This window comes from Micropterus salmoides, unplaced genomic scaffold, assembly GCF_014851395.1.
Source record: "Micropterus salmoides isolate LMB-PRFRI ecotype aquatic unplaced genomic scaffold, ASM1485139v1 Ms_hic_scaffold_21, whole genome shotgun sequence".
In the NCBI taxonomy this organism is placed as follows: Eukaryota; Metazoa; Chordata; class Actinopteri; order Centrarchiformes; family Centrarchidae; genus Micropterus; species Micropterus salmoides.
The window spans coordinates 14,205,734-14,231,386 of NW_024041262.1; the positions used below are offsets into that span (position 1 = coordinate 14,205,734).

General features: G+C 38.7%; 1 protein-coding gene across 4 annotated transcripts in view; it reads left to right on the forward strand.

Annotated features, from left to right (window-relative positions):
• Nucleotides 1-25,653, forward strand: part of LOC119916194 (protocadherin-15-like) — a 176,623-nt gene that overhangs the window by 110,674 nt on the left and 40,296 nt on the right. For all 4 annotated transcript variants that reach the window (XM_038736122.1, XM_038736123.1, XM_038736125.1 and 1 more), the window contains 6 exons: nucleotides 12,787-12,896; nucleotides 13,691-13,831; nucleotides 17,550-17,677; nucleotides 23,111-23,341; nucleotides 23,602-23,690; nucleotides 25,318-25,494. In XM_038736122.1, coding sequence (XP_038592050.1) covers nucleotides 12,787-12,896; nucleotides 13,691-13,831; nucleotides 17,550-17,677; nucleotides 23,111-23,341; nucleotides 23,602-23,690; nucleotides 25,318-25,494 — 876 coding nt within the window. The remainder of the gene's footprint in view (nucleotides 1-12,786; nucleotides 12,897-13,690; nucleotides 13,832-17,549; nucleotides 17,678-23,110; nucleotides 23,342-23,601; nucleotides 23,691-25,317; nucleotides 25,495-25,653) is intronic.

Genomic DNA, 25,653 nt, shown 5'->3' on the forward strand with positions numbered 1-25,653 from the left:
CGAGAGATTTAGATGCACTGATATACAGAACACGCTCTGTTCAGGAATCACAGGCAGCCAGACAGGAGGTCACAGTTTTTATCACTATCAGCCAGCTGGACAGTTACAAAGCCAGAGCTTTGAAAGACATGGATCCTATTTGTCTGCCATCAAGATAACTTAAATAACAAGACAATTTGTTTTTAATCTGCTTTTTTAGGAAGCTATAGACTTACAATGGATGCATGCATTAACCTCTGGCAAATTAATCCAGTGTTAAAGCATTATAAGTGCAAAAACTAAGTTTTTAATCTTGACCTTGGAATACACAGAATAGTTTTGTGTGCTTCTCAAAGGCATTATACAACTAATCTAAATTTAAAGATTATTTGGATGAAGCAAATTTGGAAAGAAATCTATGTAGATTTTTTATAGCAAATATTTTCACATTTCAAGTCAAGTCACAATTAAATATGGCTTTTCTGAGATGAGAATTAATTACATCACATCTTTCGTACATCTTAGTGTAATAGAGAATATTCTCAATGAGAATAGCTGGTTCTTCCTTTTGCATGCTTTGAGTTGCTTTGTACTTAAGTATTGTTTTGGTTCAGTTTTTTTACATGCTCAGCGTAAGTCTTCTCCTTTAGACTTTAGGTTTAAATATTTATTCCTCTTTTGCTTCTTTGATACTCCTTTCCTGCCTCACAGTATTGAGAGCTAAATCAAAAATAGCTTAGATTACAAGCAGCCGCACCTCCACATCTATTTATTTATGTTTTATTTTTAGGGACAGATACAGAACACAAAGATAAACTTAAAACAACTATCAGTAGTATTATAGTCTTTATGCTATGCTAATTCACTCGTCCCTGGAAGGGCTTTTATGAAAATGAGAGATTAAAACAGCGAGGTAAAGAAAAGATAAACTGAATACAGAAAGTACTATAAAGCACATTTAAAAATATTACATTTTAAAACTAGACATGATTACAGGTTTGTTTTATTTGTGTGAATTAGCCAGGATTTGGTAGCGCTCTTAAAAGTGGTGAAGTCTGTAGCAAATTTCAAGTGATCTGGTAGCGACTTGCAGGACTTCACCTCCTTTCACAGAAAAAGCTCTCTGAACAAAATGTGTTTTGCAGAATCATATAAATGGAGCTTTGCCTGATGAAGGTCTAAGAACTGAAACACTATCTAAATAAGGTTTATTGCAAGTAAAAGGACGGTGTGCGGGAGCTCTCTCTTCTCTTGTATGGAACTTTACTATTGCTTGAAGCTGATCTGGTGGATCCGCTGCAGCTCTGTAATCTCTTGATACATTTGGAGAAAGGCTGAGGAGCAAGTCAATTTAAACATTTAAACACAAGCTTTACATAATGAAAATCAATAAACTTTGCAAAACTTTAAATCTTGTGCTGCAGTGATGGTACCTTGTTTGCTTTTTGTCCATGATTTTTAAGGCCCGATTCCAAAGACAACCATCGGACAAATGTGAGACTATCATTGAATTTAGAAACAGCAAGGCACAGTCAAATGCCAAGCAATTGTTTATCATCTTAAAATAACTAAGGGTAGCCTTAATTGTTTAATAAATCTTTTTGTGCATGAATTTAATTTGACATTTAACAATTCTGTTGCAAGTTGCTTTTTATTGGAGAAGTAGATGGACTTTGTTTTCTTAGTTTTTATTGTCGAACAGGACGACAGCATCCATATGAAGACCTTCCTTGGGGGTTTTCTGTTTCAATTTCAGAAAAAAAAAACGGACTTGTTATTAATCACATCACACTGTTCATGACCCTTATATCTAAATATGAGTCAAACCAAGACCGTTGTGACAAAGTGAATGTTGAGAGTTTTGCAGTTTAGATGTTGTGATTAATTGTATCAAATGCCTTGTCAAGCGAGTTTAATTTTTTCGAGTAAACAAGTAGCTAACTCTGTGGAATGGTTATGTCTGATACTGTACAAATAAAGGTGCAAATAATGGTTTGTCTCCTCTTTAATGTGGAAATAACAAAGAACACAACAGAAGGGAGTCAACAGGACAGTTACAACTTTAACAAACAACAAATCTTAATTTCATGTATTTCAATGTAATTTCTCCTATACTACCTTTTCTGAGGATTGTCACTTGTCTTAACATATATCGTATGTTTTTCTGTTGTTTTGTTTGTTTTTCAGAGACTTGTAGAGAGCTTTCACCAGTTCAGGAACTGTTGTTTTTGTGATTCTGTAAAGTCCATGGAGACATTGTATATGATATTGGACAATATAAAAAAAAGTGACTTGCTTGTGTGAAAGAAAAGCTTTCTCATATATGTGCAGAAATAGGTATAGGTATATACATTATGAATTGTGCCAAGCATTTATGATTATAGTTATACATTTTAGTCTGGCTTCTCAGACATTTTTTTTCCTCTGGGTGCTGTTTTGAAAGTTTTTTAGTTTTTTATTGGTGTTGTTTTGATTCAAATTTTATATGTAATTTTACGGAAAAATATTCTCCTTTTAGACTTTTAAAGTTTAAAATATTTTGGTCCTCTTTTCACCTCTGCCCCTTTTGTTACTTCCTTCTTGTCTGTTTATAAAGTCAACACCCTGTTTCATCCACTGTAAACTATCTACTATCAAATTAAACGTCTTCTCTGCCAAAATGAATAAACTCCCTGAGGCCCTTAAACATTTTAACAACGAGATAAACGCATCCTCCCCCAATGTACGTCAAAACAAGCACGTCCGATCTGTGCCTCTATAAATCTGGCATATGTCTAACCGATTCAGTTGAAGGTTACCTTGTTTTGTTGATGCGCACAAACAGGCAAGTGCACGTAGAGCGCTCCCGGCAATATTACGACTGTGACAACAAATGGCAAACAACCATGGTGTTGTTATTTATAAGATTGCTTGCAGCTGGGAGACAGCAAGGGAGAGGACTGAGGTATGGAAGAGAGGGGGACAGAGTGAGGATGACATGGGAAACTTAAAAGAAGGATGATGGGAGAGGATAGTGGAGAGAAGCAATTCAGAAAAGTGGAGTGTGACTTTCAGATAAGTAAAAAGAGAGGCAGTGAGTATGGAAGGCTGAAGAGGGTGGGTACACAGTAGAAACGACATTAAAAGTTAGCAAGATAAAACACAAAACAAGTGAAAGTGCTGCTGGAATACACCATTTCATGAACACACTGAAGTTGATCGACAGGCAGAAAGGCAGACACACGCACACAGACAGATCAACATACAGGCAGAAACATCTTAAAAGTGGCAGGTGAGCTGACAGGCTGACGTGCTGAAGTAGAGTGAAGCAAACAAGCAGACAAGCAGGTAAAGACTAGAGTAGAGAAACGTTGGACAAAAAGTTACACAGGAAGACTGACACTCTAGATATTCAGCTAGCTTGATAGATAAACATGCTTATAGTCAGTCAGTCAGTCAGGTTGATAAACATATGTACATTTACATACAGTAGATATAAGGAAAAGTGTGTCTCACATGTTTTACCTTTCTGTTCTTTCTTTTATTGCCTTCTGCTGCTGTACAGCTGAGATTCTGCTTTTGCTGTTCCCACTTGACTCCTCTTCATAGCCAGTACCCAGCTCCTTTATGCAACACAGGAAATAGTATGAGTTTGAAAACATCAATGAACATCATTGAAAAGCTCATTTCTGCCAATACAAGCAAGAAAACTCAATGCACATCATTGAAAACAAAAGCAGACAAGATGTGTGGGTTATTGACATGGATGGTGTCAGAGGGCAAAAGACTCTTTAAGGTCATAATCCAGCATTTATACATTAACAGCTCAACAGAATTTGAATACAAATACCACCTTTTGCACAAGTAACTATAGGAACTTATGGAACAATATTGTACAAGACGCAGCAGGTGGACAGCTCTCTGTCTATCTGTCAGCAGAAGCGTCTGATTGTATTTGAAAAACATCTCCGGTATCAATGTTTCTATGTCTGAATATACAGGAGTTGTGGCTCGAATGCATGCAACTGTTTCTGCAGGTTCCCTAAACCAATGCCAGAGGTCGCGTTCAAAACTCTTGAATAGACTCCCTCTTTGAACAGGTTTATGTTGCTCCACTGGATGCTGGCTATCTTACTCTCTTTAACAGCTGTAAAGACAGATTTCTTGGCTTTGACACCCAGATAGCCAAACCAACTGATCAAAGAAAAAGGCTAAAATGGACTTACTAAAACTCAAAATTCAAACAGCTTCTTAAAACTGAAAAATCCATTGCTGACAGTGTTACACAGCATATCTATGTTGATGTGGAAGGTCAGCTGCTGTGAAGCCCTATGTTGCAGCCTGAAATTACCTTGATCTCTGGTCACTGAAATATAGCTGCAGTGCAGTATAATCATGAACACAGGTAGAAAAATTATGATTCCAAATGTATTTTAAGACAGCACGGAGCACAGCCTAAATATAGCAATTCTTTCCCAAATCCTTCCATAAAGGTGTGTTGTTTTGTTCCATTTTAGTGCACAGGTTATTGTACCACTGCCGTCAACTGGGAATGTGCCGCCACAGATATTCATTTGTTAATTTTCTTCATGTCTGCAAGTTTAATTTAGTTTAATTAATAATTAAGTCTAAGGGTTCTGTGCACTTTTGTAAGACACTTTTCATTTAAAGTCAGTGCTCCTTCCTCAGCATGGATGACTGCTGTACATCTGAGATGGTTAACATGTGATGTGACAAATTTTGAAATAAAGGATGGATACTGTCACACAACACTAATGAGCAAAGTGACAGATATTCATGCCTCCAAAGACAAAGCAAGATGTAATAACATTGATTATCAGATTAACTGAAAAAGATGGCCAGAAAGAATAAAATACACAACCAATTAATGTATTATGTAAAATTCTATATTATTGCGTACCAATGTAAATGTGGGGAGTCAAACCAGCCTTATAGAGTTAGAATAATATTCTTCCTTCTTGCCAGCCTCAGGTATTCAGCTACTGATTACGTAACAATCAAAGATTCAAGAGAGAAAAGTGAGAAAGAGTTGAGCAGGCAGCTTGTGAACAAAGAGCTGGCAGCTTTTACATTAGTCATTTAGTCTGCCGGGTCAGTTCTTTCTCAGTTGTTGTTACATGGAGGCTGACATCATAGCAAAGATACAGTATGGAGCAGAAACTACCATGTCAGGAATTTGTTGAGGGAAACAGCTGACCTTTCTCAAGCTGCTGAATAAAGGCTAAGTTTCCAGTGAAAGTAGATTTACCTCCGTACACAGTTCAGTTTGACTCACAATGTTACAATGCCACACCAGTCCTTTTCAAGTATATCCGTGTCTCTTTTTTCAACACGGCTGTCACATATTTTAGTCCTTCTTTTCTTATTCTGAAGTGGATCTTGATAGTTAATTTGTAGATGTGGCTACAGCTAACAAATGTCCAATAAGAAATGGGGACAATGAAGAGAGAGAGAGGGCAATTGGTGGGCTTGTTTGATTAATGATAATAACAAGGAAAATCGTTACATTACATATCCTGATGTCTCTTCACCCTCCTTTTCTCTTTCTCCTTTAAACACACACACCCAGACACAAAGATTTGAAATTATAGCCACACTCACACTAAACAAATGTTTCATTAAAACTACTTAACATGCAAAGTGAGATACACCAGCACACAAAGGTGTATCACAAGCTTCATGCAGCAGGCGAGAGCGCAATGTACCTTGACATTCACAGAAAGCCTCCCCCTGTGTTTTCAAAATTCACAATACCAACAAAGACAACAGTAGTCTTAGCTGGTAAACTTAGTGTTTTTTGGTGTTTAACAGGGGGCTGAGAAATTGACATATTTGACATAAATATGACATGACATAAATAGAACTGGATATAAAGAACAACAAAACATGTGACTTTGACCCAGCAGCCAACTGTTTGTGTAGTGCCAACATTCAACGTTGGTTTCTTTTACTTCTACCAGTGACACAAAACCAATAACCAAGCGGCAGATCAAAAAACTGTTGTTTGAATCATTTTTTGTGACTCTCATTTGTAACAGTGTCAAGCTTTATCGTCCTGCAGATAGATGCACCAGATCAGAAAATACTCATCTGGGTTGGTTTTGGAACATTACCTGTTATTATTTATATATTCTGGAGGACATGTTGGACTGAATTTAAAATCTTACACATGCATATTAGCACCAGAGAATAACATTAATAAACCGAAAGGCTTAAAGACTTAATTTTAGTCTGAGTATGCACTTAAAAGATGACTAAACTCAATTTTATGCATTGTCTTTAAACACCCATATTTTTATTATGACTAAACTTTAATAACTATAATTGTTTTATACCTGCTGCTTTATAAGTTTCAACATGTTAATTATTATGACATGTGTTTGAATCTGCACCTGGTTTGGTATACAACACTATGGTGACAGCATCAGGGGAAAGATGAGACTGTGGCCCGGTCTATAGTCATTGCCGGTGGATGTTGCTATGTGAGCAAAAAATATGATCAAGTGAACCTTTCTCACAGCTCAAGTAGTACTCATTTATATTCAGCTGGATAAAGGTGTCAACTTTAAAAGCCAGGGTTCTTGGTATTCATTGGGTTGAAGTTTTAAATGTAATTTACTTTAAACGTCTGTGCGACCGTGCGTGGTCGTGGCTGTGAGCATGTGTGTTGTCAATATAGAAAGATGGCATCAGTCTAAGGACATACAGATGAATGAATTTTCTTTTCCTACAGAATTGATGATGAATTTTCTTGCAAACAAACTCTCTGCTTGTCACAAATTTTCTCTGATTCAGCCAACTTAAATACACAAATCTACTCACATATATTTTTGTTATTCTCATTCTCAATTTTCTTTCACTGTCATCCCGTATTCTCCTTTTCTGCTCTTGCTGCATACTTACTTGTCTCTGTATCACCTTCCCTCTGATTCCTTTCTTTTGTCAACAGCCCTTATATATATATGCTGGTCCGTTATATATCTCTGCTCTGTCTCACATATGTTTTATGTATTAGTACTTCAACAATGCTCCACTCAAGTTCAGAGTGTTTGAGAGACACTAAGCCATTTGACTGTCAGCTGACAATTACGACACGACTGTAAAGCAAAGAGTGAGAAGAGGGCCATGACTAATGAAAAATGCCGAGTCACTTGCCGACACAGCACTGAAAAGACAGAATCAGTTTGGGAGAAACAGAGAGAGCTGTAAAGAGCGGAGAGAGTGACTGACAGGAAGAAGCAGTGACAGAAATCAGAGAGGTCGTGTGTGAACAGGTACAGCCGAATGAAGAGCAGTAGGAGAGAGATGTGTGGAATTAGAAAGAGAAGGAGAGGGCTAGAGGGTACAGAAAATTATTTTGGATTATTCAGACAGGGCTGAGCAGAAACAGAAAAAATAGATTTGTTATATGCCCTGGGTTTTGTAATAAAATCACCAATATTAGCTCACTACTACAACATTTTGACTACTGCGCTAATGTTAACAGACCAAAGGTTTGAAAAACCTCATTTTAAAGAGTGTGAATTTGTAAAATAGCAATACCTGCCTTATCAGAAAACTGTTTGGATTTCAACCAGCATGTCTCTACATGCTCTTGAAATTGTAGGGACGTGAACTGTAAGTTTAAGCCTTTCGGTACTGAAAAATGGCCACAGTGGGAGAAGAAGTAACTTACAGAACTCCAGCCAGCCTGTAAAGGTTATTACTGCAGGCAGTTAAGACCCCTCGCTCAACAGTCTCCTAATGAAAATCTTACAGTCAGTTAGCAACCCTCTGGAAAGGCAGAGAAGGAGGTGGCGGGAAGATACAGTGAACGAAGTGGCGACAGTAGGAAAGAACAGCATTTTGTCATTTTAGGTTGGTGTTTGTGTAGCGGCCATTGCTGCTAACGCTGCTGGCCACTAGTTAACCAACTTATTCTGAGCAAAGGAGCGCAGTGGTCTCATTGAATATCATACTTTCTTTACTACACTTGTCCTACCTTGATGAACCTAGGTGACATAAAAGCGGTTGAGAGAAGAGAATCAGATATATGCACCAAATTTATGTTAATTGTTGACTGATCAGTATCATTAAGCTCTATCATTTACCAAGTAAAGTCCATATTGAAGGCAACAGTAACAGCACTGAAGGATACCTATAATACTGATCCATAACTTTAACTTTCTGTCTGCTTTTTTTTCTTAACCAACCTACAATCCAAGTCCAATTTCCCCGATACAGTGATTGGACCAGTTATTGTTGGCTAACCTTACCATCAGCTAGCAGACAAAACATCTGTAATGAAACAGTTGCAGAAACACACATCATCCATACATTTGGGAGGGCTGTGTCCAACAAGTTTTGTAACCAAAACCAGCAATCTGTCTCTCAAGCTCACTTCATGTGGTGTGTGGAGGTGACAAAGCAGGCTTTGAGCATCAATGTAAAGTTCTCTTTTTGTCATTCCTGACACAGGTATTTTACTGTGCATTATTTCCAGGACAGACTGCCTGAAAATCTGCACTAAAATCACCATATTTTTAAATGATTATTGCATCTAGTCCTACTCTATGATGGCCAGGTATCCACCCTGCAGAAAAGTGTGGCCATTTGGAACAGCAAAAAAACATTTTGCCTTAGGACTCAGTCTGATGGCATTTGGTATGAACTACTTATTTTCGAGCATACACGCCAGTAAGTGGGCAGAAACTGTATGGGTTAAGCCCAGTTTTTTAAGTAAAAGTAAATTAGGCTATCTTGCAGTTTGAATTGTTCTATAACCAGATTTCCCAGATGGCTGCTGCCAAAAGATCTGTTATAAACTTAAATTAGCTTGTTTCAATATTATATATATATATATATATATATATATATATATAATATGTTTTGCCTTACTGTAGTCTTGACTGAGACTTTGCTGATACAGATCACATTGTGCACATCCTCCCAGCTTTGTGCTGATCTATATATGTCATTCTTAATACTTTTCATTCCAAGTAGAATTGTTGATTGTCAATGAACACAACCATTTTAAGTTCAGTGTTCCACATTGTGACAACTATATCAAACTGTAAAGTCTGAACATAGAATTTGCATAGTTTGGTGATTAACACCTGTTTGATTTTATGCAACATGTAAGGTTAATACCAAATGCCCAGCCATCCCGTTCTCACTCCCAAGTTGTCACATATGGGCGCATGGTCAAGACACCTTGACATTAGTTTGTTATTTACTGGGGGAACCCCTGTAGCATAATGTTTTAACTGTAAAGGAGGTGGTTTGGGTGGATAGGTGGGCCAGAAACCGGACTTTAAGTCAGCAGAACAGTGTTTGTGTGTGAAACAAAAAGTCAACTTTTAATTATATTTAGTTATGCAAGTAAATTTACTTAACTTACATAAATTAAGTCATATAAGTAACGTTATTTTAAGCCAGACTAGGACCTTTTCATAATCCTAACTAAGTAGTTTTGTTGCCTAAATCTAACCAAATTGTGATGTTTCATAACATTAAGAATGTGCCATTTCACAAAGTTAATTACTAGTCTTATTTTGAACTTAACTTTACCAGACCTTGCATATTTTTTTGTCGCTAACTTGCCCACGAAGCTCTACACTTTAAAAATAATTATACTAAAGGGTACTCAGGGAGTTAAAATGTGATGCCAAGGTGTCTTGACCAAGTGTCCATATGTGACGAGTTGGAAGTGAGAATGTGTTGGCCCAGCTTAAATATTAATAAACAGAAGGGCTGCTAATGTTAGCAAGTAAGATATGACCTACTTGAGTTTCGCTTTGCTCTCTTCCTGGCATCACCTCCCACGCCCTTGTACAGTATGTCATACAGTAGATCAAACATTGCTGTCATGTGTAGGGGGGAAAAAGCCTATGTGTGAGTAGGCATTGCCAAAACCCTGACAGAACCCGAGCTCTGCTCGGCACAGAGGATATGTTATTTGGTGTGGACAAAGAGACACATAAAAAGAAAGAGATTACAAGAAATGACAGAACTAGAATTGCAGTAGAGAAAGAGAAATTAAAAGGAGCAGTGTGAGGAGGGACAGAAAGAATAATGATGAGGGGAAGCTGATGAAGCACACATATCTGAAAGAGACAGGCTAAAAAACACAACTTAGACAAATCAATGACAGCAGCTATAAGGGAAAGACGCACAAAGAGCAGAGGGTATCATTGCAAACATCTGTCACTATACTCATAATTCTGATGATCCCTTCACACTGCTGAAACACTGAGCACTCTCAAAGTTCTGTTAAGGTTTATTTCCTATAGCCTACAATCAGTCTGAATATGTGCTTCTGGTGTGTGTGTTTGTGTGTGTGTGTGCACACACTCTTATTCACACTGTCCGACCACCACAAGATATTTTTTTCCTTTTTAGGGTTAAGACCACAGGGTTGGTTTTAGGTTTAATGTTAGTATTACGACAACATTACAGTTGGAGTAAACCTCCAGGGAATGAACATAAGTGAATACGATGATCTCACAAGTATAGTCATGCAAGTGTGTGTTTGTGTGTGTGTGTTTCTGTTGTTATCGGTATCAGCCCAGCTTGCTGTAGTTACGACAGCAAGTCTTGTGTGCATCTTTATGCATGTAATTGCGACCTATCCACTAGTAATCATATGCGCTGGTAAGACTGTTTTGTCTGTGTGCGTGGGTGTGCATGCGTGTGTGGGCATCCCCTGCATTGCGCTCCTTCACCCCTGTCAAATAGCCATTGTGAAGAGGGAGGAAAGGATAACAATAGTAGCTGAGTTCTGCAGGGAGCTTGGCTGGAAGCATCAGCCTGAGGGATAGATGGAGGAAAGAGGAGATATGGATGCAAAATGAGAAATGAAGATGGGCATGAATGGAGGCGATGTAAGTAGGAAAATTGAAATTTTAGTGGGGAAGACTGATTGGAGAGGTAAGAAGAGCAAAATACTTCAGCGAGGAGAAAATAATTTCATGTTTATAAGTTTTCACTACTATGAAACAAGCCCAAATGTATTAGACTACATGTGTGCTGCTGCTGCCCCAACTAATAATGTGTTTCTCACTTTCTTTTCTGACTGCACAATGCGAAGGTATTCATAAAGCTTCTGCTCTTGAATCCTATTACAGTCCCATTGTATAATTTGAAAAGTAGAACATATTTCTTTAATTCCTGTGTTTTTTTATATAATACCAACAATTTTATTTATCCACAGACTTACATGGCTCCTGATTTGGCTCTTAGGTTTTAAAATATTGATCATGAAACTGCAGTACCTTAGGTTTGAGTCCATTGTTAACCATTTCTCTCTTCCCTCCATTTCTCTCTTCCCTCATTTCCTTTTTACTGTAAAGTAAATCTAATAAAGGCAGAATTTATATATATATGCTGCAACTTAAACTTCCAAGTTGCAACACAATACATCTGTTTTTCCATTCAAATTTACATTCATTCAATAAACTTCAGGCTTATTACATATTTGCTTGGAGAAGTGTTGGAGAGAACCAGATGGTTAAATAAGCAATTGGCTAGATTAGAAGTTGACATCTACACAAACTTTCACACTCACTCTCACTCTGTCTCTTGCTCGCTCTCTCTCTCGCTTGTTCACTCCCCCTCGCTCGCTCACTCCCCAACAGTCCCATTTATCACGTTGTGATTACTTGATAGCTTAGCCAGTTGGTAGCCCATGTTATAATGTTTAGCCAGCTGTGACAGTTGGCCTAATGACTGGACTGGGTTTATTTAATGGAGTGAAATCTGCTGGAAAGAGTTGCCAGATTCTAAGAAAATCTGTCAGGGTTGTAAGCAGGGAAGGCTGCCCCACCACATGCAATGAGAGGCAGGTGGACAAAAACAAGACTGTGTCTGGGTTCCCTTTCAAAGCAGCTGATGGATTAATTTCCCAGCTTGACTCAGGCCACTAATGGGGCCTGACAGACACTCAACCAAATGTACTGGATCAGACCACATTTTGTCCAAACACAACGCACACCATATTAAAGGACTATGTAGGGACTTTGTATGTTTTGATACATGGTTTGATATTTCTCCTTAGGGTTTAAACAATTAGTTGAAGAATCCACTAGTTGATCAACAGAAAATGAATTACCAACCATTTTTTATTATGAATTAATGTTTAAAATTTTCAAGCACAAATGTCAGTCACTTCTCTGTTTCCAGCTTCTCATTTTTCTGCTTTTCTCTGTTTCAAACCACAGTAGACTGAATATCTTTCTTCAACTGCTATTTTAAGATGTTTAAAAATTGTGATGGCCTTTTTTTCACAAAGAATACCCTATATTTATTCAATTATTTTGTACTTTTCAGCCAGCCACTGGATTCAGTTCATGCCAGTATGTTGTGAGAATCAACTTGTAGAAACTTGAATAAACTACTCAGCGCCTTTATTTTTGTCTCCAACTTATCAGTGTGTGTGTTGTTTTTATTACATTTAGCATCCCATAATTGACTGTTGACTGCACAGCAGCAGTGTGCTGATTATCTATGTTGTCAGAAATTGAAATGCTACCTGGTTTTAAAAGGTTGTTGTTCAGCAGCCCACGTTCCTCCCTGATTGCTATACCCTATACGTAGCTCTGTAAGTGTGAACACTGCTTACATAGACTATCTTTTGAGGTAAATTCAAGGTACAGAAAGCTGTCAGCATGAAGGACTAAAAATGTTGGATGTGTTTTGACAGATATAACTCTCACTTGTATTCAGCTTGCCAAATTGCAGTCGACCCTTGAGAGGAAGTGGGCCCACAGTCTGCATATACATATTTAATTTTCTTCACCAGTTGATACTGATTGACTGATCCATTCCCAGGTTTCCACCAGTGAGCGAGGAGGCTGCTGTTGGAACCCTGGTGGGAGCCATCATGGCAACTGCTGTCAATCAGACTATTGTCTACTTCATCATTGAAGGCAACGAAAGAGGTGAGTATACACTGAGTACGCAGTTGTGTGTTTCAGTATGGGTGAGTGTGAGCAGCTTGTTCACTTATACCGTTAAGTTATAAATGGGGTTATTAACTTATTAGCAGTGTTGTCCTATAGAGCATTTCTGTAACCACCAGATGTGTGGAGCAACAGAGGACATACACAGTGCAACCAAAAAACACCTTTCTCATTTTGCCCAAATTGCAAGAAAACAATTTCCCTAAATTGAAGCGTGACACTTCGCTACTTCAAATATCTTGGGCAGATTGGACGGCTATGTGATCTCAAAAGTATAAATGCAACCAAGAAACATTAAATCAGATATTGATTGATATCCATTTGCCCAAAACACCTCACGCATTGAGACACATTCTAGCCAGATTCTGAAAAGGTGTAAATGGATCCATCTCTCCAAGGCGCATGTGTAAACCTTACTCACAGTTGGTTTACACTTGGGACTGTGGAAATGGCCACTAACAGGGACTCTAGTCTAACAAAAGGTATAGAGTACAGGGATAGCATGAATGTAACTGTTACTGCTAAACTTGCATTTAGCCTGGGAAAACTAGACCCAATATAAGATTCATAAAAGATGTGGCTGAGAGTAAACAAAACAGTAATAAATTGCATCTGGATTTTATCCGGCTTGAAGTAGAACTCTATCCCTCTGTGTCCCCTTTTGACCTTCCTCTCCTATATTCTGCTCTCTGCTTCTTACATCCTACTTTCCCCTGCTCTTGCTGTCTTTGTTTTATCTCGCTCTCTCTCCGTGTCTCTCGTTCTCTCCCCAGGTGTGTTCGCGTTAAATGAAACAACAGGAGTGATTTCCACAGCCAAGCGCCTGGACTACGAGACCAGTTCCAGCTATGTTCTAAAGGTAGAAGCAGACTCCATGAGGTTGGCCTCCTCGAACCTCCGAGCTCCCTCTAAGAGTAAGTGCATTCCTCTAACATTACTTTTGACATTGGATTGCATCATATCAGATATCACAGATTCCCCTCTCTCTAATTATACATACACGCACTTAGTGTTAAAATATAATATTCATTACCCACTATGTGATATTGTTAAGATAACTGCCACAGGCTGTAGCTTTCTCTGGCACTCCTATTCTCTCCTACTCCAACTTCTACTTGTCTACACAATTATGTGTCTTAGAAGACATGATACCGGGCCTCCGCTGTTGTTGTTACCTTTCACGCAGCTTTTTCCCTACTCAGCTGTTTGTCAAATGTGTAGGCTACACCACACCAGCGTGTGGTCTTAACTGTTGCTGTTTTAAAATGCTCGCCTTTCCTCCTACTACTACTAGATTTGTGGCATGGAGTCGATCAGTCTGTGGCACTGCTCAGGTGTTATGAGAGCCCAGGTTGCTCTGATAGTGGCCTTCAGCTCTTCTGCATTGTTGGGTCTGGCGTATCGCATCTTCCTCTTCACAATACCCCATAGATTTTCTATAGGGTTAAGGTCAGGCGAGTTTGTTGGCCAATTAAGAACAGGGATACCATGGTCCTTAAACCAGGTACTGGTAGCTTTGGCACTGTGTGCAGATGCCAAGTCCTGTTGGAAAATGAAATCTGCATCTCCATAAAGTTGGTCAGCAGCAGGAAGCCTGAAGTGCTCTAAAACGTCCTGGTAGACGGCTGCGTTGACCTTGGACCTCAGAAAACACAGTGGACCAACACCAGCAGATGACAAGGCACCCTAAACCATCACTGACTGTGGAAACTTTACACTGGACTTCAAGCAACGTGGATTCTGTGCCTCTTCTCTCTTCCTCCAGACTCTGGGACCTTGATTTCCAAAGGAAATGCAAAATTTACTTTCATCAGAGAACATAACTTTGGACCACTCAGCAGCAGTCCAGTCCTTTTTGCCTTTAGCCCAGGCAAGACGCTTCTGACGCTGTGTCTTGTTCAAGAGTGGCTTGACACAAGGAATGCGACAGCTGAAACCCATGTCTTGCATACGTCTGTGCGTGGTGGTTCTTGAAGCACTGACTCCAGCTGCAGGCCACTCTTTGTGAATCTCCCCCACATTTTTGAATGGGTTTTGTTTCACAATCCTCTCCAGGGTGCGGTTATCCCTATTGCTTGTACACTTTTTTTCTACTACATCTTTTCCTTCCCTTCGCCTCTCTATTAATGTACTTGGACACAGAGCTCTGTGAACAGTCAGCCTCTTTAGCAATGACCTTTTGTGTCTTGCCCTCCTTGTGCAAGGTGTCAATGGTCGTCTTTTGGACAGCTGTCAAGTCAGCAGTCTTCCCCATGATTGTGTAGCCTACAGAACTAGACTGAGAGACCATTTAAAGGCCTTTGCAGGTGTTTTGAGTTAATTAGCTGATTAGAGTGTGGCACCAGGTGTCTTCAATATTGAACCATTTTACAATATTCTAATTTTCCGAGATACTGATATTGGGTTTTCATTAGTTGTCAGTTATAATCATCAAAATTAAAAGGAATGAACACTTGAAATATATCAGTCTGTGTGGAATGAATGTATACATTATACAAGTTTCACTTTTTGAATGGAATTACTGAAATAAATCAACTTTTTGATGATATTGTAATTATATGACCAGCACCTGTATGCCGATATTACAAAATTGCATAACTGTCCAGAATTTAACTCTAATATCAAACATGTTTGCAATGATCAAAGTGGCCAAATAAAGCTGGCGTGCAGTTTGGAAGATTGAAGATTTTATCTCTAGAGTTGCAGCTATTTCCAGACTCTTGTGTCCAAAACTCTGGTACCCAGTGATCTGTGCAGGTCAAGTCAGTTTGAAGTTGTACTGAACCTGCTGTAATCTGAGCACAGTCATTCAGTCTTTAATTGTATTTCTTTTTGTAAATTTCTCTTTCTTCAAGCTGTCTTAATTATCTTTCATTTATATCCTCATTTCAATCTTTACAAAAAAGTATTTCCTTTCAGTAGCATGTGGAAGGAAAGACAGACCAAAACAAGTTATTACAGTTTTAATTGAAATTACAGCTAAAGTGAAAATGACTCTAATTAGTCTCTAACTTGACCCCCTCTATCCTTCTTTCTTCCTGCTTCTTCTCTCTGCCTTTTTATGACTGTCTGCCTCTGCTGGTCTGTCTTTCTCTTTTCTCTTTCTTCCTTTCAAAACATATCTGCATTCTTCTTAATTGATGCACAGCTCCCGGGTTTCTCCTTTCTTCTTTAATTATGGTGTTTACCCCATGCTGTTCTCATTTCATCCAACAATTTGAATTTAAGCCTTCTGCGAAGATTAAAACTACAAATCATTGTAGTCATTAGCAAATCTCTTTCAATTCTTTTTGGTATGCATTTTAATCAGGTAACAAATCAATAGGATTCTAACAATGTGTTAATCCGGTTTTCTAACTGAAGTGAAGGTTGGAATCGCAAATAGACATTTTGAATGGTGTCTCATTGGCTGTTGTAGATAAGCAGATTAATGTTTGCATCTGCTTGTTTGCATTTTTCTTTTTACGTGACAAAGATTTTTATGTGATTTTGTTAGTTTTTTTCCTTTTGTTTTTCTTGGAGAAAAACTTCACAAGCAGTTCACAATCCTGGGATTTGTTCTCTCTTTCTGATACATGATTCACACTTTTACAGAGTTTGGTTGATGGGACTGTGTTGCAGTTCTACGTGGGTATGATTCACATTTCCCTGTTTTTGGCCAGATAAGGCTGAATGTGAGTCATTACAAGCTGCAGTCATTGACTTTGATTGACAGAGGCGCATTGTGTTATACTGAATGTGTAGCTCGAATTCCAGTAATGTTGAATCTATTTTTTCCATGCAGTATGTGTGTGTAATTCAAAATACCACTTACAGTATTATTGATTCAAAACCTAATTTTTTAAAGGCTTTTGACTTAAATCAAATAAATAAAAAAAAATGTTTTTCCCCAAACTTTAACTTTGACTGTTGCTTTTATAGTCACGACTATTTCAGTGTGTAGAGAAATGTTTAAGATTGATTTGGACTTTAACTCTCCTTGTCTGTGTGTGTTGTTCTCCTGCTCCTCTTTGTTTTCTGAAAATGCTGCTGATCTCCTCATGGAAATGAGCTGTAACTTCGGCTGTAGAGTTTCTACTAGGAGAGGCTGCTCAATCATTGTCAGACCAGTTTTACACTTGCCAACCTGTGTAACCTATAGAAAATGAAAGCAACAGCAGCAACAATTTAGACCTGCACTGTAGACATGTCAATATTATCACCTGCAAACAGAGATAGTAATAGCTGCTGCAGTTGTAATACCTGTGACACCTGCAAGAAATACAGTGGCTGCAGGCAATGCAGGAACTATGACTTCCCCTGCCTGTTTTCTTGTCCAAAAGTTGGAGTACTACTGCAGGTTCAGAAACTACTGGAGCTGTAGCTGGATCATAATGGCTGGTCTTGGTTATGGGTGATTTACATAAATGATAATATTTGTCCTTTTTAATTCATTTCATGCATTTTATTGTTTGCCTTTTATCCCCATGTCCATATAACTTGTTCTCTTACTATAAAACACACTTTGTGAGTCTCTTGAAACAACTGCAATAGAAATTCTATGCAGTTCATCAAGCAGCTCTACACAGCCTGTTTGCCAGCAAATGTCCTTCACAGAAGCTTCCTTTTTTGCTTTTTTAATGTGTGTCCTAGCTAATACAGCTAAGGTGGTGATCGATGTCCAGGACGAGAACGACCACTCGCCGGTTTTCACCACATCTCTTTACATCGGAGGGGTTGCAGAAGATGCTAAAACCTTCACTTCCATCTTGCAAGTACAGGTACAAGCAGCCCATCTTGAGTCACCTCTATACTCACATGGCACACTCCTCACTGCAACATATATCGAAAAATTATTTTAATCTTGGCGGTGTACTTAAGCCATCAGAGCTCTGTTCACTCACAGGGTGCATGTCTGCTGCCACACGTCTCACTTAAAAGCTACGTTTTGTTTGCTGCTACAGCCGCTGCTGCTGCTATTCATATAGTATTTTAATAGCTCCACCTCCACCCCCAGTAGTCCACTATCGTTGCTCTCCAAGACCTCCAAGTGTCCTTGTGGGTAGTGACGAAGTCAGAGCTTAGACGAAAAACATTAATGCTGTTCATATTCCACATTTACATAATAATATGTTCCACGTGAGTTAGCTGACTGAAATGCTATTGCCTTGCAATAATTAATATCTTGGTAAAGCTTATGGTGTTCAGTTTTTGCTGAGATTATGTCAGAGAAGTTGGAATTCAACTGTAATACAGCTTTTTTAGGCTACAGCATATAATATTGTTGCATGCATTGCTTTGCATAAAATCTTCCTTTTTCTTATGTTACCAGTTCTTACATAAAACAGTTTGCCCGATGTGAGGCGCAAAATATTACAAGTTGGATGCAAAAGTAGCCCAGCCATGGCAACTTTCCAGCACAATTCAGCTTAGCTCAGTGTGTATGTGCTTCCAGTGCCCATGTGGACTTTTGTCCTTGTATTTGTGTTTATTTTAAAGGTTCAGTGTGTAAGTTCTAGTGACATCTAGTGGTGAGGGTTGCGAATTGCACCCCCCCTACCCTACCCAAGCGAACAGTGTAGCTAGGGTGCTGACAGAACAAAGGTGTCATCTGAGATAAAAGAGATTGCCAGTCAAGAAATTAGGTTTCTATACATAGATGTGTTAAGAAATTATATAAATTATGTAAAACCATATGTTTTTTTTTTTTTTATATTATTTTTACTTTCTCATGAATAAACAACAGCCACATGACGAAATGAAGTGCTACATGATGTCTCATACTCCTGTAATACATCATTTTACTTCTTGGGAGGGTTGGCTCATCTGGACTAACATACCAGAGAAAATGAAGAAATTCACATCACATCTAGTGTATCAAGTATGACCACTGACAGATAACAGGACAATGTAAGCCTCACTGTTTCTGCACCACAGTCCATTATAAACCACATAATACATGAAGTTTATGAAGGCATTGGCTGGTGAGAATCAAGGCTCCTCTGGCTTTGCTTAATTAGATAAGCAATCTGCAAATATTACCAAAATGTCTTTTGAATTTTTTGAAATACAACAGAAACACAAAGTAGTACTGACAGACATAATTTCAGCTTGTGGTAAAACGGCGCAATGTTTTTAATGGGCATTTAGCATGTGAAATTACAAATTACATATTTGTGTGCACAGTGGGAAGCAATATCCAGTAAGTTTTTTTAATGCAAATTCGGAAAGTATTTATTATTGGTCACTTGATAGGCACACGGTCTTACTATATATCACCATTAGCAGTAAAAAGAAACACATGTTTTCCACCAGGGCAGTAAAATGTGAAGTTTAGCTGCTGATCTGAGCTTCCCTGCTGTTACAGTTTCATTACATATAATATTCATGATCTGTTTGTCTCAGGAAGGTAATGGCACATTTCTGTCCACATAACAAAGCCATAACAGAGCGCTGGAGAATAACTACATGAAATTACAATCCAACTACAAAAAGTTTAGCTGGCGGATCTGAGCTTCAATGCTGGAAGCTGCGGTTTTATTGCCAGTTAGTGATCAGCTGATTCTCACAAACATAACATACAAAGCCAAAAACAGAGCGCTGGAGAGAGACAACTACATGAAAATGAATCCAATTAACATAAAACCACAAGCCAAAGCACAGCGCTGAAGAATAAACCAATCCAACTAATAATAAATGTTTTCAGTAAAAGTTTAGCTGGCTGATGCTTCCATGCTCTAACCTAACGTTACGGATTTTATTGCCAACTAACCTTACTGATCAGCTGATTGTCTCGCTAACTAACGTAACCAGCAAAGCCAAACCACAGGCTGGAGAATAAGTAGGCGACATGAAATTAATCCATATTTCACACACTGACATGAGAAACACGTCATGTCTCTCAGTGATTATGGCCAGCTAATAGCTAAAGCTATCAAACTTCTGACAAAGTTAATTACCTGTCCAGCAGAAAACAGACAACTTCAGCACCGCTTTGAAAACATCTGTCCCACATTAATGTTATAGCCTTCCATTTGAGAAAATCCACAAAATCCATGATTTTTGCCGTCAGCCGTCTGTCCCGACTCCGTCTGGCTGTCGGCTCTGAACTAATATGACTGTAAACAACTCAGGCTGCTTTCGTGTTATTAGAATGACCCAAAATGGGTCACAGAGTCTTATCTGTTTCAGCCTCTATCTGAGAAGTAGCAATGAGCCTTAATGAGCCTGGATGCATGAGTCTTTGGCAGAAAAATATGTGCTTTAATATTTTATTACCGTTTTTAACATCATTCTTAGATATTCCTGCTTCATTTGATCATAGACAGCGAGAGTGATGGGAAAGATGAGAGAATAAGGGAGAGCATATTTCAGAAAATGAACTTTTCTCACTCACTCTCTCTCTGAGATTTCAAGTTATTATTCCTCTACTGCAAACACCTGAGGCGGTGGTTTTGCATGTGAATTTTCAGTGTTAAAACTATATTTGGCTGGAGCTGCTTTACAGTAACCCACTCTACAGTCACCTGACCTCTTTAAATACTTGAGCAGGCAGACGGAAAGAACTGAGAGCCTGCTAGTAGGCTCGATCACCACAGGGAGAGGCAATGGATCTTTGAGGTTGGAGGTTGGAAGGAAGAGCAAAGATTGATGGGTAGATAAAGATAACTGGCATCCTGCTGAGAGACAAACTGACTGGACAGAAGAAGGCAGGGAGGACATACATGATTCATGGGCGGATGAATAGATGGAGTCGGGGTATGCCTAGAAAGATGGACAGGGATGCTGGCGGCAAACTTTGCCAACACGCAGACGAAAGAGTAAGTGAGACAAAGTATGAAGAAAAAGTTTGAGACATTTGAATTTTCAGACTCAGTGGCTCCACTCAAGTATAACTAATTCCATCACATCTGTCTGAAGCACGCTCGTTGTCTTAATGAGTTTTGTGTGTGTGAGTGTACCAGGCTACATTTTTTGTTATCCGTGTATACTGCTTCATACAGGGCTGTCATGCCTCCAGAGTGTACGTGTTCAAGTGCACATGCAGGAGTTCGGTCCTTTTGTCCCTCAGAGGATGCCAGAACACAGACTGATCGGATTGCAGATTAGTAAATCTACTTGCTACATGCAAAGATTCTTTCTCTAAATAAATCTTTTTTGTCACATTTTATCTTCCCAAGGCGTTTCTGTCACTTATCCCACCACAACCAATGCAAATGCAGAGGGGTGGATTTTAATTACTAATTCAAACTTTCCCTTTTAAAGTCTGTTCAGACCAAAAATGGCCCTGCATAAAAATAAAAAAAATAAAAACTACTGCATTGATTGCTGGAGGTACAAGGAGAGAAGTTTACAATTGAAAATCCAGGAAGTCCAGTTTAAATAATACATTCATGAGTTTGAGGTTTATCACAGCGATGATCATTTTATTCTTTATTTTTATTTTATTCATGACAATCTGAAGGTTAAACAGTAAAAATACAGCAATCATTTCACCTAATAATCTATCTAGAATGTGGGATAGTATGTATTTGACTGGCAAATGCAGTACCTTGCCAGATGTGTTGCCTTTTTCCACATTGGCACTTCAGTGCTTTCATTGACATTAATGGGGAGCTACTTTATTTTTTTCATACAGTGTGTTCGCTTATCTCTACATGGCCTTACTTAGCAAGTGATTCAGTCATCTTGTAAAAATGCTTTTGAATGAGGCTCAGGTGTGCAGGGTGCAGACTGTGAGTGGTTGCCTTTAATGTGGCTTTCACATTGTTCTTGTCAAAATGAGCAAAATACTGGATGGGGAGAGCTTAAAAAGCGCTGAAATGTTGACAGCTAACTAAAGTGCTTTGCCACTGCATTTATTTTTGAGGATGAATTGTTTTGCTACAATTAAAGTGAAGCAAATGGGCTTTTTATTTTAACCTCCAGCTGTCACTCAAAGCACATTATAATGCGGAGTCAAAAGCTATGTTCCAATTCCATACTACATCCTAATTGTATTCAATATATACAGTATACTATATACTCGTAGTTCAGTCCTCATTTTCCTCAAGTTCCCATTTCACCGCCATCCAGAATTAGTATTTCTTTTTACAGTTCTCAACTCACGGGTTTTTAGTATCCACACTGTTTTAATTATACTTAATTTTATCACTCAACACCTGCTTAGTAGTTGTATGTTTGTGGATTTTCGACACAGTTATACTCTTCCTAGGTGCAAAGAAAATAGTCAGGTCTGTACTCCACACCTGTGCTGTTGTAGTTCAAACAGGCGGTTGATATTACTGCAGATATTAATGTATTGCTGAAAAGTTATCCTAACTGTGCTATGCACCTCTGCAAATGAGAACTCAAAAAAATGGATCTGTACAATTTTTTCTTCTCTCATTCCTCCCTCCTCTCCTTATTCCCCCATCTTGCTATATGTATACGCCTGTGTTTCCTTTATTTTTTATTTTCGTCTTTGCTTCCCTTTCCTTATTTCACGGCCATAAGACAACTTTTTTGTGTGTGTGTTTCTTGCTATCACAGTGTTACCTTTGATGTGGTGGGTGTCTCAGAGCTGAATATGTAGTCTGTTCTCCCAGCCCTTCTTGTAAAGACCTGGCAATAAATCAATGTCTGTCTGAGTGTGTGTCTGTGTCTGGATGTGAATGTGAGGTTTGCGTGTCTGAGCGAATGAGGGAGAGACTTGATATTTAGCCAATATGACAGAACAGATGAATAGACCTGCACACAGCTCAAAGCACCACTTTACCCCCTACTGCTGAGTCAGAGTACTACATCAAACAATACAAGTGCTGAAAGTCTCAGAGCAGATTTCCCCCAACGAGAACAAAAACAGAAAAAAATACATCCAGTAAAAGCAACAATATTATGTGGCCTTTTGGTGAGTGAGAAATACAAGACAGGTAAGATATCAGTCCTGGGCCTTATCAGTATACATGGCAGCGCTGCGTATTGATCAGCTGCTCAGACACATGGAATCAAACAATGAGGAGGTGAAGGGCTCATCACAGATCACACATAATTAAATATTACAACAGCAACAGTGACTTGATCACAGTGCTGTTTGTGTGGATGATAATGATGATGATGGTGATAATGACATTTCATTATAAAAGTGGTTATCATGATGTCATTGCAGTGGTGTCATGGTGATGATTATAATAATGACAGTGTGTGTAGTGATTCTTATTGCCCTCATTTTACAGGCGCTGGACCGAGACACTGGTAACTACAGTTCTATCATGTACCGGCTGATCATTCCCCCACCTGCTGGGAAAGACACCAAAGACAGCAAAGACGGCTTTGTCATCGAACCGTACAGCGGCGTGGTGAAGACGGCAATCATGTACCGGAACATGAGGAGGTCATATTTTAAGTTTGAGGTGGTTGCTACAGACAACTATGGTCACGGACACAGCAGCAAGGCAGAGATAGTGGTGTGTATATATTTTTCTACATTGGTGGCAGGTTTATAATTGTTTCCTATAAGGAGGTTTATTTCTTCTTATAATCTGCATTTCCCTTAATTTCAAGATTTATGATATGTCTGCAGATAAAAAAACTAAATTTCAGTTGTGCCAGTGGTACTGTAGGTGCTGTCTGATAAGGCTGTGAAATCATTCACAGCTGAACATGCTGCTTTCAGCTTAATTTAAATGCAGAAATTAGTTGTGTTTACATATTTTCGGTTGTGTAGGTGTCTGTCGTGAACCAACTCGACATGCAAGTGGTCGTATCAAATGTCCCCCCAACTTATGTGGAGAAAAACAAAGACAAGCTGCTCAGGTAACGTACATTACATCTTTTTTTTCTTATGTATTACATTACATTTACTCATTTAGCTGGCAGTTTTATCAAAAGCAACTTACAATTGCTATACATGTCAGAGGTTGCACACCTCTGGAGCAACGATGGGTTTTGCTCAGGGACACAGTGGGAATTGAACCTGGGTCTCCTCAAACCAAATTCCTGTGTCTTATCCATTGCACCATTGCCACCCTATAATAAAATATATTAATAAATCACCTAAACATCTCTTTTAGGAAGTCTACTGACACTCTTATCTAGAGAGCAGGCAGTTTCAGTTCAACATTTACCATCAACATTGCAAATGCTGATGGACACCTTGTCAGCTGAACAATTGACTCTCTGCTTATATAGAATTTATTGTCACAATCTGGTAGACAAACAGCTGCCCACTCTCCTTGAAAAAGTATATTGTATATCTCAGAATATGTATTTTCATAGAACAGTGCAGTGATATGGATGAAAAACACGTTGCTGTCCATGTGCAAATTGTCACTGTAGGTTAACAGTCATAGAATACTGAATTAAGCTTTAACATTGATTTCATGGCATTTTAGATTTTACAGTTATATTACACAGTTAGACTAGTCACTGGTTGTCTTTATTTAGTTATGATGTGTTTTCATAGAAAGGACTGAAGCTGTAATTGCTACCATGGGGAAATCAACATGACTTGATAAAGAGCACGAATAGTCTTGTGTTTAAAAATAGTGTTTTTTATCATAATGAAGTGTCCTAGTAAGAATGAAGTTACCACAAAGTTCTCACACTGAACCCACACTGGGACTGTGATCGAGACAGACATCAGACCGCCACAGCTAGACCACCCGAGCAGACACTGTCAAAAAACAGACCAAGCTGTGCTTACAGATGTTGTTCATTATGTGTTGTTTTTTTTGTCAGTATTGAAATTAAGGGCACTAAGATATCCAGGGTCTAGCCCAGATCCTTGTATGCAAATATGAAGACATATTTTCCCAGGCATGTTTTTTAGGATACATTTCCACATTGTTGATTTTTTTCACCTGTTATTTTTACCTATGCCATCAGTTGGCTCCTTTGCAAAAACATGTTCATTCATTTGAATGAAAGGCAAGATGTTAATACTAACAAACACACACTGCATTATTCATTATATGATATCATATTTTTGCCATGTACACACCCCCCAGTGGCACCATCAGACCAAAATTGTCCTACAGCTCAGTCAGGTTGCTGCTTTATTTTGCCTCACACACATAACTTGATAATGATGTTTTAAAGCACTTACTGCCTTTTTGCTCTGCCTCACTCTTTCAAATACATACACACTTGCACACGCCTATGAGGGACCATTCCTGCTGTGAGCAGGTGTTTCTGGGGGGACAGAAATCAATATTTCACAGCACGAGTCTGCATAGCTGACAGGATGAACAAAATGTGTGTGTGGGTTTTGTGTGGCTTTTTTGTGTGTGTGGCTTTGTCTTTGCATGTTTGTAAGCACATGCTTGTGTACACAGAAGTGTATTTTTGTATTAATGTTTGTGTGTTTTGGCCATGTCGACATGCTGAAGGAGTTAAAATAGTGTGATCCAATCAATCAAAATCCATAATTTTTCATCCTCAGTATTTTGGAACGCTACGTCCAGGAGCAGATACCGGGTGCAAAGGTTGTCGTTGAAACCATTGGTCCCCATCGCTATGGTGATGGAATGGAGCAGGAAGACTACACCAAGTCGGACCTCATGATTTATGCTATCGACCCGCTGACAAACAGAGCTGTATCTAGTCAGGAGCTCTACAAGTAAGAACTTTGCCAACAAATCCATGAAAAGTAAAATGGCAGCTTTCCAAAAGCTTTATATCATAAAATGGGACAGGACCTAACCTAAATTACATCGCAATTAAGTCATTCCTAAATTAGTGTGCTGCCATTCATACAATTTTTTAATGCATTTTGTTG